Raw genomic sequence first — 26,705 nt, 5'->3', positions numbered from 1 at the left:
AGGCTTAAGAATGGGGAGTGGTTGCTTAGTATGAGCAGGATGTTCAATTAGGATGAACTTAAATGTTTGGAAATGAACAGGGGTATTGGTAGCAAGATGTGAGAACAACTAACAGCGCCGAATGGTGTGTGAATGAGGTGGAAAGGGGAAGCTCAGAGTCATATATGTCACCAGAAGGAAAGTTGGAGGTCAAAAGATGGGAATGTATAAAACTGAATCCTACGGTGGGCAATGTCCATGATCAACTGTGCAAATACTAGAAATTGCTTCCATGAACCAGAAAAAATGTATGACAATACAATTAGAAGTTAATAATAGAGGGGCATATAGGGAAGAACTATATACCTATTGCAAACTATATACTACAGTTAGTAGTATTTCAACATTTTTTCATAAACAGTAACAAATGTACTATATCAATACTACAAGTCAACAATTGAGGGGGGTGGGTTAGGGATAGGGGAGGATTAGAATTTCCTTTTCTTTTTTTCTTTTTTCATCTTTCACTTTATTTCTTGTCTGGAGTAATGAAAAGTTTCTAAAAATTTGAACAAAAATTAAGTGTGATGGATGCACAGCTGTATGAGGGTACCCAGGGGCAAGTGATTGTACACTTTGGATCTTTGGATAAGTGTATGTTATCTGAACAATCTCAATAAAAATGAAAAAAAAAAAAAAAAAAAAAAAGAGTAAAGAGTGGTTAGAACCCCAAGATTCCTCTTTTCTCATTGGCAGAATCCAGGAGAAACAAAACCAGAGAGGCTCTGGCCTTTGGAAAATACGAATGCTACAAGCTGCCTTTACCATCAGTATTTTCTCTCTTCGTATATTTCTGTTTATTTATTGCATTTTTTCCTCCAGGCTCTTTAGGTTGGACATTTAAGTTTTCTTTTTATTTTTTAATCTTTTTTTTCGGATGTACGTATCCTGACTATCCTAGCCTGCTTTAGCTATATTCCATTGGTTTGAAAAATTGTGCTGTCACTACCATTCAGCTTTGAGTATTTCATAATTTTTTTTAAAAATATTTCCTCTTTAATCCAAGGATTTTCATTTTAAGAGTAAGATTTTTTAAGCTTCCAGATAAATATATTTTAAGCTAGCCTTTCATTACTGAGTTCCAACCTTACTTTGTGCTGGTCCAAGAACAATGCTTTTAGGATGATGATTTGTTCGGATTACTAAAGCTTCCTTTGTACTTGTGAATGCTTCGTATACGCTTACAAATAATGTGTATGCTGGGTGTGTTGGGTATATACTTCTATATGCCTCTATGGGATCTAGCTAGTTGATTCCATTATTAAAATCTTATCTTTTTTGCTTACTTTTTATCTATTTGGTATTTTGGGTATCTAACTAGATTCCTGATTTATCTACTTCTACCCATAGTTCTCTCAGTTCTTGTTTTACATATTTCAAGGCCATATTGTTAGATGCACATAGAGTCACAACCCGTGTATCTTCTTGAGCTCTTGCTCTTTTTTCACCACTATAAAATATTTTTCTTTATCCTTTTCAATATTTTGTTTTCTCAGATTCTGCTCTGACTCATACTAAAATTGTCACCCAGCTTTCTTCCGGTTCTGATTTCTCCTTTTCCATCCTTTGATTTTCAACCTTTCAAATAGTTTGTTTTAAAGATACATCCTGTGGATAAGAGGTTGCTGGATCATGATGATTTTCATTTAACATGAGAATCACTGCTCTTTGAGAGATAAATTCGACTCATTTACAGTTTGATGATTACTTTTATATTGAGACATTTCTGCCACCTCATTTCATATTTTCTATTTACTACGTTTTTCTTTTCTCCTTTTCTATCTTCCCTCGGTGCAAAGGAAGAAATTCTTCCTTCCTGGTATGAAAATTATTCATTCTATTTTTCAGTCTCTTGACAGGTATCTCTAACATATTAAGACCTATATTTATACTTATTTTCCACTGGCAATATCTTAGATACTCAAACTTTAATTCTATCTTTTGGACCTTCCACTTTTCTCTCATTTTTTCCATCTCTATCCTTTCTGTGGGAATTCCTCAACCCAGCTTCTCAACTTTTTAATTTGTGCTTTGCCTGTACCCAAAGTGTTGCGTTTCAACCCATCTCCTGAATTCCTTATTTCATGAATTATATTTTTCATACTCAATATATCCAACTGGTCTTTCTTCCTAACTGCCTGTTTCTTCTTCATTGTTCATATTTCCAATATTCTCCTTTATCAATTTGAGTATATGTGTTATCTTCACTTTAAAATTTCTTGCTGCCTGATACATTTACTTCTCTTTTATAGATAAAGGCTATTCCACAAGATAGATCCATCCTTCCTTCCTTCCTTCCTTCTCCCTTCCTCCCTCCCTCCTTTCCTTTCTTCCATGTCCCAGGTACAGCAAAACAAGCTGTATCCATCAAGGGCAACAGGGGAAGAGCCAAGTGCACAGAAAAGCCACCTCACAGCTGGCCCACTGTCCGTGACCTCTGGTCCTCACCCACTCTACTGTCTCTATTCTCGCCTCCCCTGCCTACCCCCAGTGGGAACCCGGCCATCCCAAGGGTTTCCCACAGTCTGTGATTTCATTGTTGCGCGAATTTACTCTAGGATCCATCAGTCCTGACATCTGACGTCCCATGGACTGGGTTCAGCGGACGGAGTCAGCAGCCTATGCCATTCTGTCTGGGTCAATTCTCTTTCTTCCCAGCATAAATCAGATTTTTGCATGTCCATTTTTTTTTAAATGAGCTCTATTACAATACATTATGGTATTCATCTTAATTGAGTGTACATCAAGAGACTAGAACAGTGAGAGCACATTGTCTCGATTAGGGGGAAAAACATTTTCCTCAGGGTGGACACATGACAACTTAACACAAGCTGAAAGACATTAGGAAACTACCTTGAAATCGTGCTCTTCCCCAGTCCTTAGGGTTTATGCAGCAAGACCACATTACAGCTAAGGCGATATTGTGAAGACCTTCAGATAAATAGCCATTTAAATAAATTCCAAATTAAGCAGTACTACAAAGTAAATTGGCAAGACAATTTTATTTGATACTATTTCTAGATTGCTTCATTTTATAGGAAGGTCACTGGACTTCTCTACTTTCCAAATATTTCCAGAATCATTACGCTCAGTTTTTAAAGGAAGCTACACACAAACCGAAAAAGACCACAACGCTTCAAGTATTGAATGGATAGGCAGAAAGTTTGTTCTCTAGCAAACAAAGAAGTTGTATTTTAGAAGACTCTACAAAGAACAAATGCTTAACCCTGTCATTGGAAAACAGCAAGAACTTGTTACCAAAGATAAATCTGATTGATTTTAGGCTGAGTCATCAAGAAAAATACGAAGCAAATGTCACAGCAAGAGGTTTGAAATGAGGCAAGCACTACAAACCATTTAGCCTGACCAGATAAAATGATGAAGAGTTTTACGTTCCACTTGTATCTTAGGATACTTGTGCGTTTGCCATCTGTTGCTCGGTAAACATGCGGGCAAAACTTGCCATGTTGACAAATATACATTAATACTATATCATTAACATTTAAAGTCCTTGAAATTCCTCAATTTAATTCTAAGGAAAGAAACAAGCTTCTTGACCTCTTTTCAGTCCAAAACAATGTCTCTCACTTTCATTAACAGACAATTCGACTGCATGCTGCCCCACGTAGAAGGCATCGATCTATTTTACAGCAAGTGCCACAGCAAATTAAGCCCCACTGAGCTATGATTTTCAGCAGTACACAAATATATACATAATAAATTTAAAATGGTTATTATACCACTCAATCAAAGAAGTAGAAAACCACTAAAGGAAAAAATATATTTGGATCTTTATACTATATTGATATACATGGCAAGTAAGGTAATTACATATATGGAGAGTAATGTAATTGCTCAGTTCAGAATTATTGAAATTATAGGTTTCTGAAAGCAAGAAATATTGAGAAGCAAAAAATGAAGTTATTAGAGGACAATGTCTTCCGATAACCACTTTATCATGCACATTTCACTTGATTAGTCTTTCATTCACAGGCTAATGATACTCAACAAAAAGTTCCGTTCAATCTAATTTCAACACCTCCATATGGCAGAAAGTGGTTAATAGTAAAAGATCCACCCACATGGGACACTGCTTAATTGTTCCAGGCAGTGGGGATTTGATGACCACAGCCCGCCAACTGTAGAATATTGATTTCAAAGTCCATGTTATAGTAACTGAATTAGTTAGATTTGAAGTTACTGCTTTCCCTACCAAATGCTTACTCTTTAGAAATTTAATTATATCCTAACTCAAAAAAGGATTTTGGGTAGCTACTGAAGTAATGTGTCACTTCATGGTCGAGAGAAAAGCAGCCCATTACCTCTTCCACTGTGAGTGAAGCTGCAGAATGCCTTCTGAGCCCAGAATGAGAATCAGAGTGCAGGGGCTTGGTTTTGTGTTACTGAGGGCCGACTGGCTTCGGGGTGAAAAGTGTGCTTCTTTAGTAGCGCAGATCCTTCTGTGGAGGGAAGCGAAGCCCTTGGGACTCGTGGAAGGACACACTGCTGGGGCTGGGTGCAGACGCAGCTGATGAGGGCCCCGAGTCTGCAGCAGGATGCTGGAGTGGTGGGGAGGGAAGGCCCCAGCAGGGAGACATCACTGCAGGTCCCACTTGTGCTCTCTGTGCCTTCTCTCGCTCCCACCCTGCCCCTCCACGCGGCTGCCTGGGCTGGGTGCAGTCTGGGAGCAGAACTGCCGTGCAGTGCCCGTGCTGGAGCTGGTGTGCACAGAGGCAGGAGGTGGGTGGGCGTGTGGCCCGTGCCCAGGAAGACACGGAGAGCAGACGCCTGAGCGCCCCTGCAGCAGCTCCTGCCCAGAGCCTCCCACCGCAGCACTACTGGACTGAGGCAGGACCTGCCTAATCACGGCCAGAGTCTCCCCACCTTTACTCGGACTATCATCACAAAACACTCTTTTCAATAAGACATTCTCCGACATAAACACTGACAAATCCTAGGAGACGAAGTCAAGGTCCTTGGCCGGCAGCATTCAAAGCAACGCACAATGAATAAGCGAATGAGTTCCTGAGTGCCTTGGACCCCAGATCTCCCTGGGATGACATCAGATGGCCACTTGTAACCCTTTACTGACTGTGAGCAAACACAGAGCATGGAAAAATTCACTCACAAACCAAATAGTGTGTGCAAAGCCCGACATTCAAACAAAGAAATGCAGAGAAAAGGGGGAGAGAGTAGCTCAGAGCCGGCATGACCTCCAGGAGGGGCCTTCGCGACGATGAGGGTCCCAAAGCTCACTCGGAGAGGCCAAGGTTGGTTTCCCCTTTCCGTCCCGTCTGGCTTGAGCCCTAATCCTCACCTTTTCTCAACTCTGGGAGCTGTACCTTTGTTACCTTCAGGTATCTTCACTTCTCCCATGTTATTTGCTGTCTTCTCGGAACTCCTCTTACCTGCGTGGTGGAACATCTGCTTCTATTCTCCACGTCTCCCAGCTTCCCTATGCATTTCCCATCTCTCTCTCCTTTCCTGCCACCTCCTGAGACCTCCCCATGTGACCCTCCCTCGCACTCCCCCAGGGCTTCAACAGTGTCTCCCTTGCTCTGCAGCCCATCTACTGTGTTCTTTACTTCAAGCATCACCGTTTTCTCACCTATATCGCTACTTGGCTCTTTCTTTATATTACTTTATATTACTAGATTTTCTTCTTACTTCTTCCTACCATCGTCTTCCCTTATCGCCTCCATTATGTGTATTATGCTTATTTTACCGTAATTTCACAGTACAATACTGCATTATTTTACAATAATTCTGCTTCACACAGTATGTTGTTTGGTTTTTTCTTTCATTTGAAGTGACTGTCCTGCTGAGGTGTTTGCAGTTTGGGCCAGTGTGTGGGTTTGCAGTGGTGCAGTGGAGAATGGCCCAAGGCCAGGCCCATCTGTGTCAGCCAGGTGAGTGGGAAGGGGATGAGCCGCAGGCGAGAAGAGGCTCATGTTATCCCCTTCGCTGCCTTCCTCCAGGCATCCCTCTCCTCACCATCCTTCATTCTTCAGGGAGAAGTGACACTAGAAGGTGGCCTCTCCCTGGGGGGCGAGCCAAACCCTGGGAGCCAGGAGGGCAGGGGTGGGGAGAGTGAAAGGCTGAGGGCAGCTGTTCCACTGGTCCCAAATCATTAACCCCTCACCCCAGGAGTTTCCAGGGTCAGCCACCATCAGAGATTTGGAATGCTGCCACAGACGTGTTAAAGGGCACGCAACGACTGCAGGGAGACAGAGCAGGGAAGCACAGGTTCCCTCCTAGCCAGGGCCTCCACACAGCCTCAGGCCACCCGGGCCCCAGGCTCTGGTCACTCACGGGAGTCTCCTCAGGGGCCCCTCACCCAGCCCTGACCCTAACCCTGCCTTAGTCCCCAGAGTCCGTACTCCTCTCGGCAGTCTCTCCAGGGTGTCTGTGGGGGAACCAGAGGCTGCACTGCCAGGCTGCTTCAGGAGAAAACCAGGGAACGCATCCCACCGAGAGTGCTGGCTTCACACTCTGTAACTGCATCATGCTCACTTGCACCTTGCTAGAGATATATTTATCTAGTAGCTGGGGACTAGCTACAATATAAGCTTTCCAACAAAACACAAAAGGAAATAGCAGCTAGTAAAGAGTGGCAGGATGGAATAGGGGAGAAAATTGGATTTGGAGGCAGGAAACCTATAAGGCCCACTGTGAGCCCTGCCAATGACGCAGGGTTCTAAAAGCAGGCTCTGTCATCTTGGAATATCACACACATTTCTTCTGTTATAGTGACAAGTGTTCTGAACTTCTAAAAAGAAGGGAGGTATTGAAAAAGCGTGATTTTTTTTTTTTAGCTGCTAAGAATAAATTGAAAGATTATACTTCAATTTCAAGCAAGGAAGTACGTGACTTTTTTCATGACAGCCTTGCTTTTTAAAAGAATGTCTGGTTTCCAGCACGACTACTCCATCACAAAGCAGCAAATGGCACACATAACGATTTTGGAGGAATAAAGCATCTTTAACGCTCGAAAAGTAAACACTCGCACATCTCCCTGGGATTTTGAGTAGCGTGAATCTGAGTAAGTGAATGTGAATAAAGCACATTCACTTCGGCAACTTGGGTTCAAAAGAGCCAGGGTAAATCCCTTAGATCCAGCTCATCAGGATGGCTGTGGTCGGAGCCACCGGTGGAGCCACTTACCAGCGCAGAGCGATTTTGATGGGGGTGGTGAGGCAGGACGTGAACAGGTCGGCCGGGAGGTCAGGGACCATGGGCAGCAGCTCGCTGGCTTCGCAGGCTGCCAGCTGGATGCAGTTCTTCATTGACGGGGGCAAGGGCATCTGGGCAAGCGGGTGGTTTGGGTTGATTGCAGCTACCTGGAGGGGAGAACATTAAGAGACAATGACTCATTCGTTCCACACAACTGGAGAGTAAATTGGAGAAGGAACACAGAAGGAAAGAATAAAACAGCGAAGGCTGAAAGCTTTGGGTTTTCACCACAAAGTCCTTTTGAGAGAGGCTCTGCTCTCTCAGTCACTCCAGGTGAGTGGCTGCATGATCAGGAAATGTGCCAATTCTGAAGGGTCTTCTGACCGTGCGAGGAGGCCTCCTCTTTGCCAAATCAGTTTTCTTTATGGTTTCCTCTTTGAAGATCCCCCCTCACCCTAAGATTATATCAATGTCCACTTCTATTTCCCTTTGGTCTTTATAGTGTCTTTACTATTTATCTTAAACGTTCCGCCTTTAACCCAACCAAACCTTATTTTGGCAAGTTTTGAGATGTGGAATGAGGCTGAGAGCGTAAGAGCTGAACACCACAACAACCGAGAGGCAGACCCCAAACCATGAGTGCAAGTGCACCTCCTGCTAGCTCGGGGAACAGAGACAGCTGAAGGTGCAGTGGGGGCTCCTCATCCAGTGGGGGGTAAACGGTGATTTTGTTTTCCTGTATTTTTATTTTCTCTGTTTTACAAATGAATGTGCACTGATTTTGTAATCAAGGAGCAAGTTGTTTTTTTGTGTGGTTGGTTTTTTCTTTTTTTAAATGCAAAGCTTAATCTCTCCTTAAAGTGGAGCTGGTCAAGCCCACCTACCTGAATGTTTACTTCAATGAGATTTCAGAAAGATAAGGGGACTGGCCATGAAACCAAGGTTTTAGAAAGACATACTTTTATTTTTGACAGAATAAAATCTACTTAAAAGTGTAAAACTTGTCTTAAAATAATGGAATGCATTTAAAAGTTCAAAAATCAACAACACAGGAATGTCTGAAAGGCTTCACTGCACTGTCATGAGTAATCAAGTGCTCTCCTGTTTTACCAAAAACACACAGCAGTACTCAACAAAACACTGGATCCTCAGACAACAAAACACAATTATCCTAGCATTATGGGTTTTGATCCTCACCCCCCACACTATATATGTTGCATTTATGTGACAATTCTGGTAATCCACAATAGGTTTTGCTGTCATATTTAGAAATAATGAGATCCAGAAGAATTCATAGCACTTTGGCCAGTAAAATTTCATCAGGATGACACTGCTCTGCCTGCTCCTGAAAATCAATGTGAAGAACAAAGTGCCAGAACTGTTTTCGCCAAATAAAGTTCTTTGGGCTGAGGGAAGCAAAGAGAGCTGCAGGAGGGGCCTGCCTCAGGGACACCAGAGACGCCAGGCCCTGGGAGTGGGCAATGCTCTGCGGAGAGGAGGGCAGTGCTGGAGCCGCCGGGGGTCCCAGCCTGGTGCTCGGAACACAGAGACAGTGAACGGACAAAATACAAAGAACACACACAGGCTACCAGCAAGAGATCCGCCCTTTCTTCGGTTTAGTTGCCCTCAATTGTGATGTTTGAACATCAACATTCAGATAATTAAAATAAAGTTGAAAAAAGAGAGACAATATCGAGCACATAGCTATACAACTTCCAGAAGCCCCTCTCACTCACTTATCTACAAATATCCATTATTTGCCCATAATGAAAATCTGTCTACCTTTGGACCCCAATTACTCCAACCCATCTGGGCTAAGGATTGGGCCTGACACAGCTAGACCTCAAGCCTTAGAGAATGAAGTCTAATGACCAAGAAAGCCAAAAGCACCTCTCTCTAATGCAGTTTGCTTATCATGCCATTCAGCAACAAGGATCTGGAGAACCATGTAACAGGATTCTTCTTGTTTGGATTCTACACCCTTGAAATTATTTTGTACTCAAGCAATTCCTTGGGTTGTAAACGCCAGTGCCCAGGACTCCGCTCTCTTTCTGCAGACCACAGAGACCTCCATAAAAGGATCGGCACTAAGTATTTTAAATAAGTGAACACTGAGGAGGCTGGAATGAATGAGTCAGGGAGGCATAATTTTTTATCACCAATGGCTACCAATTTGTTCCCTGACTTGAAAAGAATGCTGACGCACCTGCACTCCAGCCCCTTACTGACCACTGACCACTCCTTCCATCTGCATAGTCCTGAATGTTTCTAAAGCACATCCACATGCCCCGCTTCACTTCTACAACAGCCCCATCAGGGCAGACTTATCTCCATTTCTAAAGACCTTTAAGGATGAGGAAACAGAGACCCAAAGAAACGATGGAATGCCCAGGCAACTCAGCCACGGGAGGTCAGAGGGAGCCCAGGCCCCTCCTGACTCGGTCCCCCTCGCGCCACCTCCCACCCGAACTCGCGTGGACATCCTCCAGGCACCTGTAACGCCGCACGGGTGCTTGCAGGGCACTTTCTAGATGGCACTCTTAGTATTTTTTAAAGGGCTTAAACACACATGGAAATCTACACATGTTCTAACCTGTTGATGGTGCTATATGACGTGCTGGCATTTTTACTGCAGATACAACCTTGGCTTGAACACCTCAAATTCCACAGGTAAGAGGCACTGAAGGCCACACATTTTATCGATATGCTGTTCCAATACAGGAGCATCAAGCCCAGAGTACAAACAGAATTCAACAATACCAAATAATAAGCAAAAGTTGAACTTTTTAGTAAAAACTGATTTCTAGAGGAATGAGTTTTTGAAAAGCAGAGAGAAGAGAGGGAGGAAAATCGCGTCTAAAATCATCTCCGCTGCTCTAGCTCTACAAGCTAAAATAGCGTCAGGGAGAGCAACCTGCTCTGCACAGGAAATGAGTTTCCGGGGCTGCAGTGACAGCCGCGCTAAGGGGTGCGCTGTGTGTGAAGCGCGTCAGACTTGAGTCATGCAGAAGCCGTGGGTCTTCGTATGTGTCAGCACAGCCTCTCCCGGGAGAGGGAAACGGGAGGCCCTGCAGCAGCTGGGGAGAGGGTGCGTGCAGCTACCTTCGGGTGCCTGGTGGAACTGTGATCTCCAGGACCAGGGAATGGGGGCTGGGAGGGCGGGAGACAAAGGCATCTGAGCTGGTGTCAAGCTCCAGGAAAACAGGGCAGTAAAATAAAGGATGCAATCCTAAATACTGAAATCAAGTCATTTTGAAGTGTCTGTCTTGAACTAAAGGCAGATTCAAATTATTGTAGAATGCATCACTACTATTAGGCATAGAAATATAAGAATGGTTTACAGATGATTAAAAAAGAAACAATTTTAAGCAGGAAGCAATAAAGCACTTATGCAAAACCAGACTCAATATTCTTATTTTCCTTTTCAAAAGGACATGTATTTTCATAGTAGAAATATTGGTGTGGTTTACTAGCTTTAATTTTTCCTTTTATAATTTGCCTCCACTTCACGTTTTCTCTCTAAAGAGCAAGAGAGCTGAGGATTTCACAGCAGGTCCTCTCTTTATTGCCACAACCTCCAAACACTGTGCTTCTTCCACTTTTGCTATTCTTTTAGTTAAAAGAATAGTTAAAGATTTTTGTCTTTAAAAGTTAAAGATTTTTGAGAGGTGCAAGTTTTTCATACAAAGGTCCCCTTTCTACCAAGTCAGCTTTAGGGTACAGGACCATGGGGGGAAGCTGGTGGATCCACGGTGCAGAGCAACCACATCGGAAACAAAACAGGTCTTAGAGAGCTTTTTCGGGGACTAAGAAACCTGTGGCCTGCCAGCCCAGAGGCAACACCACCGTAGTGCTCCTTTGCGCAGCAAGTTCGCCTAGCACCTCTGCACTACGCCTCGCTCCACCTTGAGATCCCCTTAGCACCTGGCCCAGTGCCCCGAAAGCTCGCAGCAGGCAGGAGCCATTGTGGGAGTGGAGAAATAAGTAAATCAGACAGATATGGAGACACCTGTTCCCACCATCTCTTCCAGCTGCCTGTGTTGAAACAGGAGGCAGCATGGGCGCTAGCTGCAGATTCTTCCCAAGTCTGGTAACAAACGTGGCACCTGCCATCACCAGAGCAGCAGGAGGTACTCTGCCCACTCTAATTCCTCCCTTCCTACCACCCCATCGGGCGGGCAGAAGGTAAATGAGAGCTCTGCTTGGGGGATAATTAGAATCAGTAACTTTAAAAAAAAAATCTGACATTCAAGTTAAAGGATTCCACTGATGAATCATTTATCAAGCTTACTAACTCAGGAATACATAAATAAATAAATAAATAAAATCTATTTTAATGGGTGAGTTGTTTCCCACACACTGTTTTTGTTTTGAACTTACTTATGACATTGGTCATTTATTTGAAGTTATTCTTTGGAAAGAGCATGCATGGAAGGCTAATTGTCAAGTGATTCTAGAGCTTTTTAACAGCACCCAGGCATAAACATGGAAAATTCCGACTGGGAGCCAACGTGCTTCCTGAAGCTCTACTTGCCCTTAAAAGAGTTTCTCCTGCAGAATCTGGAGACTTGAACACCAGAAAAGTTTTCATCCTTAAAAGCTCAACAGAGTCTTCTGGAGGACTTGGGAAAAATCCAGAAAATTTTACAGATGCGCTACACAGCAGCAACCAGATCAAAAATAAGACGCACGCATGTGGATAAGTAACAGGAGTTAGTGCACTCAGGAGCTCAGCAGAGAGCCGGCCCGGCAGCACACCCAGGGCTCCTGAACCACTCGCTCCAGAAAACACTGCGGGGGTGCGGGGGGGGAGAGCACCTGCTCCACTCTTTCATAACTAAAATGTGGACATAGTGCTTCTTCCTTTCCTCTTGCAAACAAATATAAGACATCCTTATAAGGAGATGTAGACACTATTTTAAAAACCCAACAAATTCAGAATAGTCTTTAATAAACTTATGAAAACACATTGGCATATAGTAACTTTGATTTTTGATTCAATGACCCCCAACTAAAATGGACATTTTTGCAGAGTCCTAAGGGAGGCAGATCTGTAAGGATGCTGGTGTGTCACTCATCCAACTCATTTCCCTGACCTTAACGGAGCATCTTTCATGTGGCAGACACTGTGGAGAACAGCAAGGACTGATAGTAATAACAATTTGATAAATATAAATTATTAAATAAAAAGCAAATGGAACCTATTGCTGGAAACCATAAAATCTAGGCCAAGAAAGCAGAAGTCTTGTTGGATGAAGACTTCCAACGACACTGGGAAACCACCCCACACTGCCCCTCAGAGGCCAGCGAAAGGGCCCCTTGTGGCAACAGTTGGTCACAATTACATGGAGAGTGTCCCCAAATGAACCATTCATTACTTCCAAGCCATTTAGCTCATAACAACTCAACAGCTTCAAAAATGCTCTAGAACTCTCCTACAACTCATGGAAATGGTTAATTAGAAATTAAGACAAAATTCCTCTCCCCAGTTACTCTTAGATGGTCAACAACTGAAGAAAAGGAGACACACAAATCTGCAACCCTATATATCAATGCTATTAATATATATTTTTTGCTTTTTCAGTCTCACTCTGCCATTCCTCCCCCCACCAGGGGATGGAGAAGGGTCTTGCCCACCAGTGGATCCCCTGAGCAGTACCTCAGTGTAGGAATGAGGCATGTAGAGAAGTGATCCAGCACCCCAGCTTTATAAGCTGTTAGGGTATATAAGTACCAAGGGATGTGTGCATGAGGGTGTGTGTGCACACAATGCTATATCTGTAGTCCTTTCTCTACCGCTCCACGTGTGCTCTGCCTGCCCCTCTTAGACGAATGGCCCGTCCATGCTCCTCTCTTTGGCCAAGTCCATGCTCCTCTCTTTGGCCAAGTCCTCCCCTTGTGTGTCGGAGGCTGCTCGCTCCCTCTCGGCTGCCTAAGGATCACCTTCCTGCAACTCTCCTCCTCACACAAAAGATTATATTCCCAAGAGCACAAATACATGCTCCAATCAGGACCATTGGGAAGAAGAAAAAATAGACAAAACAAGTTAAGAAACGAAAACCTGCCTTGACCTACCTCTCCCTCCTACTTCCACTCTGCCTTTCTACTCTCCTCCACCATATACGTGAAAAAGTCGGCCATACTGGGTCAGTACCCACTGCCCTCCACAAAAATGCTCTTGTCAGTTCAACAGTGGCCTCTGTGCCCCTAAATCCAATAGTCCATTTCCAGCTCTCATCTGGTTTGTCCTCTCAGCAGCATAAGAATCAGTTGATTTTTCCCAGTTGTAGAAAATTTTTACTTCCACCTGACTTCCAGGGTGCCACACATGGCTGGTTTTCCCCCACCTTCCCTGGCTACCACTTCCCTGCCTTGCTGTGGGTCCTCTTCTTTTCCAGACCCCAAATGCACCTCCACACACAGGCCTCAGCCAGCCTCCAGCTCGGTGCTCTTCACACCACAGCCCAAACGTGAGTGGCACCACCATCCTCTCCACTTCTCCACTGGAAGTTCTAGCAGAAGTGGGGACTCCTGCATCCCACGCTGCCATCCCACCACCCCGGAGTCCTCCCATCTCAGTACACGCTCACAACGGCCACTCCATTCTGCCCATCACAAGGCCCAAGACGCTCAAGACATCTCGAACTCCTTTCTGTAGTGCATATCCCAAATCTAATTCATAAGCAAATCATTCATCCTGCAAAAATTACCCCAAATGTAAACACCTGTCATCCCTACCACAACTGCCACCCATCAAGCATCGTCGCCTGTCTCATGCGGACGCAGCATGCTGACACAGCCTCCTAACGCGCCTCCCCACCTCCAGCACTGCCCCACAGCCTGGTCCAGACTTCACTGCAGTGACTGGCCTTTTTGACTTCATCTTGATTTATGCAGCAAACATTAGTGAGTGGCTACCACATGCAGGCACTATTCCAGATCACATCCATCTCCCAGGCTCCAAACCCTTCGGTGCTTTCCCTCTACCCTCAGGATCTCGGAACAAAATCCAAAGATCCAGGAATTCCCACATGACAAGCCTTCTGGCCACCTTGCTAACCTCTTTCCCGGGCTCACCCTCTGGCCCCACTGGTCTCGTTTGCATTCCTAGAAGCCACAGGGGAGCCTCTGTCCATTCCGTGCCCTCATCCTAAAGTGTCCCTCCCACGTCCCCATTTGGCTAACTCTGCCAGGCCATCCAGGTGTCCCTTAGATGTCACCCCTGAGGCTTCCCTGGCCCCTTTACTCTTCATTTCCTTATGCTGCTTTATCTTTTCTTACTGCACTTATTCCTCACTGTATCTATTATAATAGGGTTTTCTTGTTCACCGTCTGCTTCCTGAACCAAAAAGAAGCTTTAAAGCAAGCAAAAACTTTCTAACTTTTTATATTGACAATTTATAATCATACAGAAAAGTTGACATAACTTAGAACATCTGATACTTTCTATTTACTTACAATAATTGTTACTATTTTACCCACATTCCCACATTTATTTTCTCTTTTCCTCTCCATATATAACCAAGTGTGCATGTATGTGTCTTTGTGTGTATACATGAATGTATTTGTTTATCTTGCTTAACTATTTAAACATAAATTCCAGGTATGACACATGAAAGAAGGATTCTATATAACTTATTCATTGCTGTAACAGCCTGTCATTATTCCTGATAAACAGTGGATGCTGAGCAAACATTTCTTGGATGGATGGACGGATGGATGGATGGAATGGACAAACGGGAGGATGGTGGGATGAGTTAATGAGTCACAGCACTGACGACAGTGTATAATTATATAATACTGTGAGGAACCCAAGTGAGGACGTCGCTGGCCTGTGTTGGAGGAGGCAAAGTGCACAGCTGAGCCTGCAGCAGTGGAGCTGGGGCGGGACCTGTCCAGAGGGGCCCCAGAACATAGCAGAAGAACCCAGGTACCACTGAGTACAATGGTAGCTGTAGATTTTTTTGTAGATGATTTTTATGACGTTGAAGAAGTTCCTCTCTATTCCTAGTTTCCTAAGAGATTTTTTTAATCATGAGTGGGTATCAGATTTTGTCAAATGCTGTTTCCACATCAATTGATATGATCATATGATTTTCTTCTTTCATCTGTTGGTGTGGTGGATTACATTAATTGATTTTTGAATAATGAAATAGACTTGCATATCTGGAACAAATCCTACTCAGTTCTGGAATATAATTCTACTGATAAATTGCTAGAATTGATTTGCTATATCTTTGGTGAGGGCTTTTGCATCTAAGTTTGTATGAGATACTGCTCCACAGCTTTCTTCCTTTCTTCTTGAAACTGTATGTCTGACTTTGGTATCAGGGTGATGCTGACGTCATAAAATGAGTTCTGAAGAATTCCCTCCTCTTCTCTTTTCTGGAAAATGTTGAGTAAAATTTGTGCTAATTCTTCTTTAAATGTTTGAAAGAATTTTCCAATGAAACCACCTGGGCCTGGAGATTGCTTTTTCAGGGCCTTTAAATTACAAATTCAAATTCTTGTAGGACTATGCTAATTATCAATTTCATGTTGGTTGAATTTGTGTAATTTCTGGTCATAGAAGTATTAGTCCATTTCTTCTAAATTGTCAAAGTTATGAACGTCAAGTTAGTCACAGCATTGCCTTACTACCCTTCTAAAGATGGCAGGATCTGCAGATAGTCCTGTTTCATTCCTGACCTGTTTCATTACTGATTCTTCTACTCTTTTATTTGTTAATCTTGCCAGAGATTAATCTTTTTTATTGATTTTTCTCTAAGAACCAGTTTTTTGATTCAGTGATTTTTCTCTATTGTTCTTCTTTTTTCACTTTCAACCACTCCTGGTTTTATATTTATTATTTCTTTTCTTCTGACTGCCTTGGGTTTATTTTCCTTCTCTTCTCTAGTTTCTATGAACTTAGACTATTAATTTGAGAACTTCTGTTTTTTTCCTTATGTAAGCATTTAGTACTATAAATATCCCTCTCACCGCTGCTCTAGCTGCATGTGATACATTTTGATATGTTGTATTTTCACTTTCATTAAATTCGATGTCCTTTTTTCATTTCCTGTGAGACTTCTGACCAAGTGTCACGTGTCATGTGTTGCTTACTTTTTTAGGGGATTTTTTCTGCTTTGTTCCTCTTAATGATTTCTAGTTCGATTCCATTACAGTCAAGGAGCATTCAATGTAAGATTTCAGCTATTTGAAACTTCTGGAAGTTTGTTTTATGGTCCAGAATATGGTCTATCTTGATGAGTATTCCATGTGCCCTGGAAAAGAATATGTATTCTGCGGATGTTGGGTGGAGTGTTCTATAGTTGTCAAATAGAAGCTTATTGACATTTCAACACAGACGATCATTTCTTCTTCAAAAGACACAGTTTACAATTTTCTTTTCCAATCTGTATGTGTTTTGTTTCTTCTCTTTCCTCACTGCACAGAACAAGACTTCCCATATATAATGTTGAAGGAGCCCAGTGAGAGTGTGCCAGTTTGGATGTATTATGTCCCCCCGAGGAGCCATCATCTTTTAACCCAATTTTGTTGCGTGGAACCTTTTGATTGAGTGTTTCCATAGAGATGTGACTCAATCAACTGTGGGTGATACTTTTGATTAGATTATTTCCATGGAGGTGTGGCCTCTCCCATTCAGGGTAGGTCTTGATTCATTTACTGGAGTATTTAAGAGAAGCTAAGAGCCAACACACACACAGATGCTTGCTTATGCTTGGAAGCTGATGCTTAGAGATGTTTGGAGATGCAGAGAGAAGGATGTTCAAGAAGCTAAGCTAAGAGATGAAGCCCAGAGTTTGCCCTGGAGAAGCTGAGAGGACCCCCAGATGCTTAGAGAGAAATGACCTGGGAGAAAGAAGCAAGGACACACAGAAGCTGAGAGAGAGGAGCTAAGACAGAAGCCCAGAGACATTTTGGAGAAAGCCATTTTCAAATGCAACCTGGGAGCAAAGGAACAGCAGACGCCAGCCATGTGCCTTCCCAGAGGTGTTCCAGACACCAGTGAAGGTATCCCCTTGTTGTGCCTTAGTTTGACAATTTTATGGCCTTAGAACTCTAAATCTGTAACCAAATAAACCCCCTTTATAAAAGCCAATCCATTTCTGGTGTTTTGCATAATGGCAGCATTAGCAAGCCAGAACAGACTTTTAACCTCTGATTAAATTATTTCCATGGGGGTGTGAACCCCACCCACTCAGGGTGGCTCTTGATTAGTTAATTGGAGTCCTTTAAAGGGAGGTTACACAGAGAGCAGAAAGATGAAACCGCTCCGGGATATGCTAAGCCAGGACACACAGACTTTAGACACTTGGAAGCCGACACAGATGCTTAGAGATGCTTGGAGAAGCAGACAGAAGGACACTTGAAGACACTAAGCTATGAGATAAAGCCCAGAGTTTGCTCCAGAGAAGCTAAGAGAGACCCAGAGACATTTTGGAGAAAGCCATCTTGAAGCACAACCCAGAGCAAAGGATGAGCAGATGCCAGTCATGTGCCTTCCCAGCTGACAGAGCTGTTTGGACGCCATCAGCCATTCTTTGGTGAAGGTGTCCTCCTGTTGATGCCTTCATGTGGACATTTTCATGGCCTTAGAACTGTAAATTTGTAATCTCATAAATCCCCTTTATAAAAGCCAATCCAGTTCTGGTATTTTGCATTCTGGCAGCATTAGCAAACCAGAAGAGACAGCAAATGTGCTTTCCATATTTCTGATCTTAGGGGAGATCTTCCTGTGAAAGCAAACAGGGACAAGCGGTGGGTCCTGTTGGGAACCACAGGTCTGGGGCTACATCCCACAGTGAGGGGGTGACCTGGAAATATTGTGAAATTGATGAATTAGGGAAAAGGGCAAAACTAGAGAACTTACTTCAGAAAAGCTCCTGGTTTTATCACAACTGCAAAGTAATGTAATACGAAGGTGGGTCAATAATATCTCCTGTCCTTTGTTTCTTTTTATATTTCGTGCAAATAAAAGATCAAATATATTCAGCGCAGCATCAACATTGCTAAAGAAGATCAATAAAGGGAGTTAATTCAAATGTATCTTTATTTATCAAGACAAATCTAAAACCATTTTCTGAACACCTACTGCATAGGAGGCATTCTTGACAGGTTTGCAGAAAAGATTTAAATTGCAGATCACAACAATAGAAGATAGTACAAGACAATATATAACTAATTCCCATATTGGTCATGTAAAAACTTATGCTTATTGGGCCAGCTGAGGGAGATCTGAAGCTGTGGGAAGTGTTTAGGAAGGAAGGAGAATTTTAGCTATCCCCTGGAAGATGAGTGTGCTAATGACACACTGTGCTTTATTCTGTAGATTTCATTTAATACCATCAGCAGGGAGGGTTCCTAAATTTTTTATGAAAGAAATCACTTTTCTTCTCCCCAAAGCCTTCAAATACAGGACTAGCAGTAGTAAAAGTTGCCAACAGAAAAGAACCTTATCTCCCCATACAAACCACAGAAAGGGATGTGCCTAGGAGCGAGGCAGTGACCAGAGGCTTCGAGATCTGCTAGGTGCGATTCTGTCACAGAAATGCAGGATGCTGGTACCCATACACTAAGGTTTGCCAGGCATTATTCTTGTCCCTGGGGTCCCCCATGCAGTGACGACACAGACCATAAGCAAGTAGGTTGGCATTAAACACTATATAATTCTAAACTGTGATGCCAGCTCTGAGGGTGGGCCACCAAGAGCGTAAGTTGGTGGGGTGGGCTCTTCAGTCAGGCCCAGCGCGGCCTTGCGGCCAAGGTGGCATTTGGGTGGTGGCCCGAGGAGGAAAGGAGTCAGCTGGGCAGAGCAGGGATGAGGTGTCAGCCAGAGGGAGCCTCAAGGGCTGGCAGGGAAAGAGCAGGCAGAGCAGCCACCGCAGCAGAGTCGCAGGGCTGGGCGTGGCAGGCAAAGCAGGGGCAGTGTGACCTCACGTCCAGGTGCAGGGTGGCCTGGCACACTCGGCTCCTCACCTCCTGCCTGCAGCTGTCCTTTCCACCCCTACGTGTTCCCCCTTCTCTCCTCAGCTCTCACGATCACCAAGGGCCCTGACCCTCCAGAGCCCTGCTCTCCTCAGCATTGCTTTCCCGTGACCCTTTTCATTTCTTGGGCACTGCAAGGGCCACCCCTCTTCCGCTAAATTATTTCCTCTAGTGGCTCTATTCTACCCAGCTAAGCATTGTGGTATAGATTTCAATTAAAAGGGTTTCTACCATGGTTGAGCTGCTGATTTACCATGCCCCTCACCAAACTCTCGGGCAAACAGCTGCAGGGCAGCAGTTCCTCCCCAATCACAAACACAGGTCTCCTCTGCTGTCTCCCCACACCTGGGGGGGTGCTTCAATGCGTAAGTGCTGTAAGGCCGGGAGGACAGACTGTGCTGCTTTTGAAAACCTTCTCCATAGGAGAAACTGCAAAGTGGACAGAGGTGCCTGGCCAGCCGTTATTAACAGGGGGGCTGGGAACTATCCAGAACATGCGCAGAGAAGGCAGGAGGGGAACGTGGTCTTCCCTGCCAGAGCCACACTGGTGCTGACTGGACGAGGGGACCACCTGGAGACCTGGCACCAGGACAGTCAGCTTCTTGCCTGCGGTCGGGTGCCACAGGGCCAGCAAGTTATCCCCGGGTCTCCCTCCTCCAACAAGGCACTCAGCAGCTTTTGCTCCCTGAAGACAGGGAGTGAAGTATCTGGGGGGAACTAGGGTAGTGAGTGAGTCACTGGCATCCCAGAATAATAATGCCCATGCCTTCTGATGTCGGGTGCCACCTCAGTGCAGCAGCCAGCTGCCCACCTGCTCTCCATAAGGCAAGGCCCCCAGTGATAATTCCCACCCATGGGCACACAGCAACAGCAGGGTTTTTCCTTCATTCTTAAATATGAGAAAAAACAGGGAACCATTAAGTATGTGGGAAAGCTTCCAGTACAAAAGAGAATAATCAAAATAACCAAAATAAAAATTATTCATACTAAAGGAAAAAGAGAATCTAGAAAAGAGGACAACGACTTTTAGAAACCCACAAATTACTATCGCTGACATGATTTTTTAAATTGAAGATGAAAATTAATAAAGTGATTATATAACAGACGGCTCATTTTTCTACAACCTAAAATTATGTTGTGGAAGAGAAAGAGTGGGGGCGGAGAAAAGAGCACAGCGACGTGGAGGCTACAGTGGGCAAGCCCTGAGCTCTCTGAGGAGGGAGCAGACCCCAGGCCGAGGCCTTGGACTCCAGCAGCAGCAGGTGGACAGAGAATACGTGCAAACTCGCACACACATTCCAATGAGAGAACTGTGATCAAGAAACACGCCTTCCTCCACAGAGCCTTAGAATTACCCCGTGGTGTCCAGAAGCCATATGCAGATGCTCTGGCCTGACAGACACTAAACTTTCTAGCACAGAGACTTGGCTTCCACTACAGAATTCCAGGCACATTAGTGCCGTGCATTCGTCCACAGCAGCAGCTAAGGAAACTTAAGATTTCAAAACACGAAATTCAGAGCTCTATGGGTCAAACATCTAACACATTTTGAAGAAACCCACAATTCCAGATGTTAGTCACAGTGATCAATACATGAGGATGATGAATTGCATATCAGTTCCAGTTCAGGATTCAAAGCAGGAAGTAGGTGGTGAAGTCCCCAAGTGTCGCAGAACCAGGCTTGTTTCTCGCCATGAACACAAGCGCCCGTCTGACAAGTGTCTGCTGCAGGAAGGGAACTGCAGTGCTAATGGCTGAACTTGACAAACACGCTCAGACAGGGCTGGGTAAAAGCAAGATTTACTTTTTCTCATGGAAGGCACCACGAGAAGAGCCTTGCAAAGCACAAAGTTGTGTTTAGAGGAAAGAGTGACGCCACCAGATTGAAGGGCTGACTTTCAACCGGAAGACAATCCTCGTGGCAGCCCCCGCGTTGGGAAGACCACCTCTGCTGGTGCCATGGTGGCCATCACAACGCGCCTGCGCTCCAGGCCTAGACCAAACGAGGACAAGCCTTCCTGGGACACAGGGAGCGCCACCTCTCTGCAAAAGAAACGGCATCGCTGCCCTCTACCGCTGGACATTAACTCACTTGCCTCCAAAGACAAGGAAAACCTTGCCTAGATTTGACTCCATGGTTTACCACCGTCTTCAGGGAAGATAAGAACTGCAATGGTCTGTGCTGATGCTCAACACTTAACAAGGACCATTTCAAAGACAATCTGTTTATTGAAGACTCAGTCTTCCTTTCTAGTTTACACAACAAAAATTTAACACCCAAGATTAAAGTTGTTGCAAAAATGTTTCCATTCTCTCTGTCTCCAATTAATTCAAAATATGTATATTATGCTTTATGACTCCTCCTCCTATGGCTTTCAGTGGAATGCAGCTGGTTGTACCTTTGGATACTTGATGACAGCTATAATGAGGCCAGCTGGCAGACTTTTCTAGTAAATCTACTCATACTCTGCAGGTAGAAAGTGTGGTAATTGTTTGGTGGAAAGAGTCGAAAATTCTATACCCAAACCATCAATAAAGTACACGGCTAGAATGAAGACATTTTACACATACAGTGCGGCTGACACACATTATCAGATAACTGAATAGCCATTCCCAATTCCATTCCCCCTGGCTCCTTCCCGCTATAGCTGAGGGAACTACCCAACCCAGCTGTAGCCAATAAGGTGAAAAGGGAAGTCTGCCTTCCTGATAAGAGAGTCCTATGTGGCCACTATCACCTTTCCTTTCCCCATTTCTTTCTGCCTCAAAGACAGATGAAATTCCTGGGCCTGTGATGGGCATATTGCAACCACAAGGATAAAATGTCAATCAGATAAGGGTGCCAGAGAGGAAAGATTTAAACAGCCTGGGTCCCTGATGACACTGCTGAATAGGTATAAATTACCATGGAGATCTTATAAGTGGACAAGACAAAATGTTATTTGCTTCAAAACAAATAATGAGATTTTTCATTATTTATAGCTGAAAGCATTCCAAATGTAAACATTTAAAGCCTGAGAAATATCATTCCCATACATCCCTTCTTGGAATGTTACTTGAGGATTTGCTCCAGCAGAACAAAGGAAAAAATCAAGAAAAAGAAAAAGGTGGGGTCCAGAAAGTAGTGAACACATCCCACTTGAGCTATAAGGGGAAATCCCAGGACTGCTGTGGAGCAGGCCTACACAAAACCGTCAACTGAGGGTGGCAGTAGAGAGCTGGGGAAGACGACGTTTCAGGAAAAAAACATATTCTGAGATTGGCTACCATCCTTGAGAATTTGAAAACTGAAGAAATGCTCAAGATACATAATTCAAGAAAAGAAGAGAAAATCTCTAAGAAAAGCAACCAAAAACTGCTTTAAAAATAGAAATCATGGTAGTCTACTTAGCCATTCAATGAACAATATTTACATGGTCATAACCAAGTAAACAAGGTTTCATATTTGTCATTTTTAAAGAATCAACCCATACACAAAGCAAAAAGAACAGAATTATGGTCAGAAAACAGAAGGTAATTATAGAAGTAAATGAGCAGGTGATAGAAGCTGGGAAAGAGAAGAGGCAAAAGAAAGTGCAAGGAAGCTAAGAGCCTTTTATAAAACAAAGACGTTATCTATTATTAATGAAACTAGGAATAAAAACATAAGGATGTGATTCAAAATTGCAATAGTTATAAAGCATAGAAAAAAAATAGTGAGACAACTAAATGGTATTGGGGAGGTGGGAGAAGATACTGACACACCTCTTTAATTTCTCTTTAGAATCCACTATTGAATTCAAACATGAAATATTAATTAAAACTATCATTTAACAGATCTCTCATTACCAGAGTTCTATATTGCTTCCCCAATTCTTTAAAGAGAAGTTACTCATGGAAGCTCTGTTTTTGGCTTGTATCATACCAGAAAACCCACAGATAATTTAAAACTGATGAATCAAGAACTAGTCATATAAGCATATTCACCACCAATATGGAGACACTCCCTAGGGGAGCTACAAGCACAGACAGTTACAGGTGGTTCTCTTTGGCAGTGGGGCTTCTTCTGGGGAGGCCTGGGGCCAGGAACTACTATTATTCATCATAAGCCCTCTGTACTATTCGATTTTTTAAAACCATAGCATAAACTAATTTTGGGAAAATAAAAATACTTATTTAAAAAAAAAATTGAAAGCAGAGAGATTTGAAAACTTTTTCTCTAAAACTCTTTCAAATAGCTTTTCCTCGATTTTCAGATTGCAAAGCAATATGACAGAATGAAAAATGTCAAGAACACTACTGAGTGACAGATGTGCACTCTTCCAGCTTTGATGGAGTCGCAACTGTGCAGTAACGCGTGCTATGCCTGGATGGAGTCACCGATGTCACCTCCAGTCGCCCTCTGGGGTAGGAGTGCACAATAAGGAGGCCTCCTGGTCCCCGGGCGAGAACTATGCTACCAGAATATGAATGCTGATAATCATCTCTGAAAATTACGTCACTCATATTTGAGTTAATGTTTATCACTTGGGGACTTTCTGGTCCAAGTGATCATTTTCTTGCATTATATTTAATCATTTTTATTTTTTTAAAAACTGTATAAGCCATTCACCTGCCAATTTCTTTTCATTCACATGTTATCATCTCCCCAATAAAATGTACTAAAATGTATTACACATTTACAAAGGACTTGGCCAACTGTAGAGAGGAAGAGAATTTTTTTAAAGAAGAAACCTAAGAGGCCATGTAGGAATGCAGATTCTACAGCGGATAGTAAAGTGATAAAATGAACATTTAGATATTAGCTGGAAGCCAATTTCATCATTTTAATTTCCTCTGTTTAAGCAAGAGACCAACTGAACAATAGCCAATAATAGTAAATGTAATGGAAAAACACAAGATTTCTCTACACTGTAATTAAAAAAAAAGGACAAAGATAAAAATCAGAGCTAATTACAAATCATATGGTATAATTTTTGCATTGCCATCTACGTGCCACTCCAAATAAATCTTTTTCATTTGATCTCCACCATGAGGAATTAAGTTAGTCAATTAAACATTTTTCCCCAAAAAAGATGTATGCAAATCTTTTTCGTTGCACTCAATGAAATGAACAGCATCTCAGGCTGATTAATCCTTGGCAACATACAGAGAACACATACTGTACAGAAACTCAAAGTGCTGAAAAGTAAACATTTAGTCTTATGCATAAGATAGAAATGCCTGTCTTCTGCCGAATGGGGAAGGGAGTTCTATATTTAACTTGTTTTCATTAATGTAGGCTGATGTATTGTCTGCCCCTTAACTACCTTAGTGCTCGTAACTCGGGTATGACAATCAAGCAGGATTTTTAGCATTTTTATTTACATATTATAAATGTAAAAATTTTTTTTGCAGGATTTATTGCTTTATCTGAGGAAAGGCAATCATCTCTTGGTGCCTGAGTTTTCTTAGTGCTCTATTAGACAATCCATTGCCTGGGTAATCCTGGATGAAATGCCAAAAAGCCAGGTAAAAATTTAATGATACAAAATTTGATCTTTCCCCTCTCTTATTACAGAATGCAAAAAAATAACTTGGGGCACAGTCTTCCATTTTCAAGGAAAAAGGACATCATTTTTATTACTCTTATGCAATCTTCAGCATAGGGACAAGTCATAAATATAAAATATTAAACAGAGAAATGTCTGTTTTAAAGTCTGCCAAAGAGAATTTCAAATTTTGTTGCTAACTATTTCAGCAATATCATCTGATAAAATGATAGAAAAAACAAACAAAACACAAAAAGACCAATACATAAAATTGAATTTATCCAATAAGGCTTGAGAAGACATGCACTCAGGACCATTTTTATTCCTGAATTAAGAATTTCCTGTACTGCAAGCAGCTGGAATTCATGAACCCCTCAAGGGTGCAGAATATTTTATTCTGACCCTCTTGTGCAGGCCACAGGATGGAGGCCTCTTAATTGAAAATGCCTCTTCAACTTCTCTTTAGAATTCATTGTTTAATTCAAACATCAAATATTAATTAAAACAACCTAGTAAAATGCCTCTTCATTATCAGGGTACTACACAGCTTTCCCAAGTCTTTTAACACAAGCTACCAATGGCAGCTGTTTTCGTTTTTTCTCTATCATTTAGCTTTGTGGGATATATTTAACACACACATACACAAACGAAATTGGAGCAATAAAAAAATGCTAACAGAAGTGAAATCTGTGTCTGGACATTGGTCCATTTCTCATAAAATAAATGTGTCTGCCTTATTTTAACATTTATTTTACAGGTAGAGACCGCCAGGGCACAAGTCAGCTCCTACTAACTATATCACTTAATTCAGGTTCAGATTTTAAAAAGGCGCTGGGTAAAATGCAATGTGAAAATAAGCCCACACGCCTGCACAGAACCTCCCCAGTTCTCTGTCATTGAATTCCCCATCCTGCCCGTGACACTTTGAGTTCGTCTCCACTCAGTGACTGGAGGAAGCACCACAGACTGTCCAGCAAGCCCCCAGCCCCAGAGAAAGCAGTGCAAGCAGTCCTGCTCTGGGGTGCCTCACCTCCAGCTCCTGCTCCCTCTGCAGGGCGAACTGCTTGAAGGACTTGACGATAAGGCCAGCATTGGAGCAGTCGTAGACGAAGATTGACGGGCTGCCCATCCAAGTCTGGAGATCATATATAGACAGAGGAATATATTGAGTGTAGTTCTAGAAAACAAAAGCAAAGGGCACATATATTACTTACACACCTCGAGACCTCTACCCGCAGTTTCTACTCCCAGACCTCTCTAAAAAGACAAACTAAATTAATTTTAAGCCTACCATTCCCTCACTAAAAACACATCATTATCTCCTATTATCAATTTTACATAAAGAAAGGTACAACACACAAGTTGCTTAAAACAGCCTGATGCCTCATATCCTACATTTACGGAGCATGTTGGTCAATGAGCAGCGGTTGTCAGTGCCAAACAGTTGACCCCAACATGGCTCTGGACGTCGTCCGGAATGGGGTCTCCCGTGTCCCACATATCTGTGAGTGCATATCCCCTTTTGCATTTTAGCTGTTTTCTTCCATTCAAACTCCTAAATTAGCATAATTTAGAGCTAAAGAATGAATTTTGTTATCAATTTAATGGGATTGATGTAATTTTTAGTATTTTATTTGGGAGCTAGTAAGTAACACATTTCATCATTCTAATCCTAATTTTCAAAAGTGAATGATGCTTTTTCCTTATCTGCGGGCTTTAAAGTGCATTTTTCTCCATGGCCCTTTCAGAGTGCCCCACTCCTTCCTAACTGGCTGCTCCGTGAGAACACTGGTCACTTCTAGTAGCCACCTTGATTTATATTCTCAGATAACGCCCACTTGCACTCACATGCCCAACAGTATTTTAACAAATACTATTTAAAATGGGGTTCGGTCCAGCATGAAAGGATATCCAAAGGGTAGTCAGTCGCTCTAATTCCAACAACTCGAATATGGTGGAAATATTTACACGTGTACATGCCTGTAACGGGAATTT

The 26,705-nt window shown here is 42.9% G+C and overlaps 1 protein-coding gene across 5 annotated transcripts in view; it reads right to left on the bottom strand.

Moving 5' to 3' along the window:
- The window catches only part of RPTOR (regulatory associated protein of MTOR complex 1), a 462,365-nt gene that overhangs the window by 223,174 nt on the left and 212,486 nt on the right, over nt 1–26,705 (bottom strand). For all 5 annotated transcript variants that reach the window (XR_005212782.1, XR_005212784.1, XR_005212783.1 and 2 more), the window contains 2 exons: nt 25,741–25,887; nt 7,204–7,379 (listed from right to left, as the gene is read on the bottom strand). Coding sequence is in view for 1 of the 5 variants with exons in the window: in XM_037810022.1 (XP_037665950.1) it covers nt 7,204–7,379; nt 25,741–25,887 (323 nt within the window). In the remaining 4 variants the exon portion in view is untranslated. The remainder of the gene's footprint in view (nt 1–7,203; nt 7,380–25,740; nt 25,888–26,705) is intronic.

Source organism: Choloepus didactylus, chromosome 18 (assembly GCF_015220235.1).
Source record: "Choloepus didactylus isolate mChoDid1 chromosome 18, mChoDid1.pri, whole genome shotgun sequence".
Classification (NCBI taxonomy): domain Eukaryota; kingdom Metazoa; phylum Chordata; class Mammalia; order Pilosa; family Megalonychidae; genus Choloepus; species Choloepus didactylus.
The sequence above is the reverse complement of the archived record's forward strand: the minus strand, read 5'-3'. Positions and strand labels throughout refer to the sequence as shown.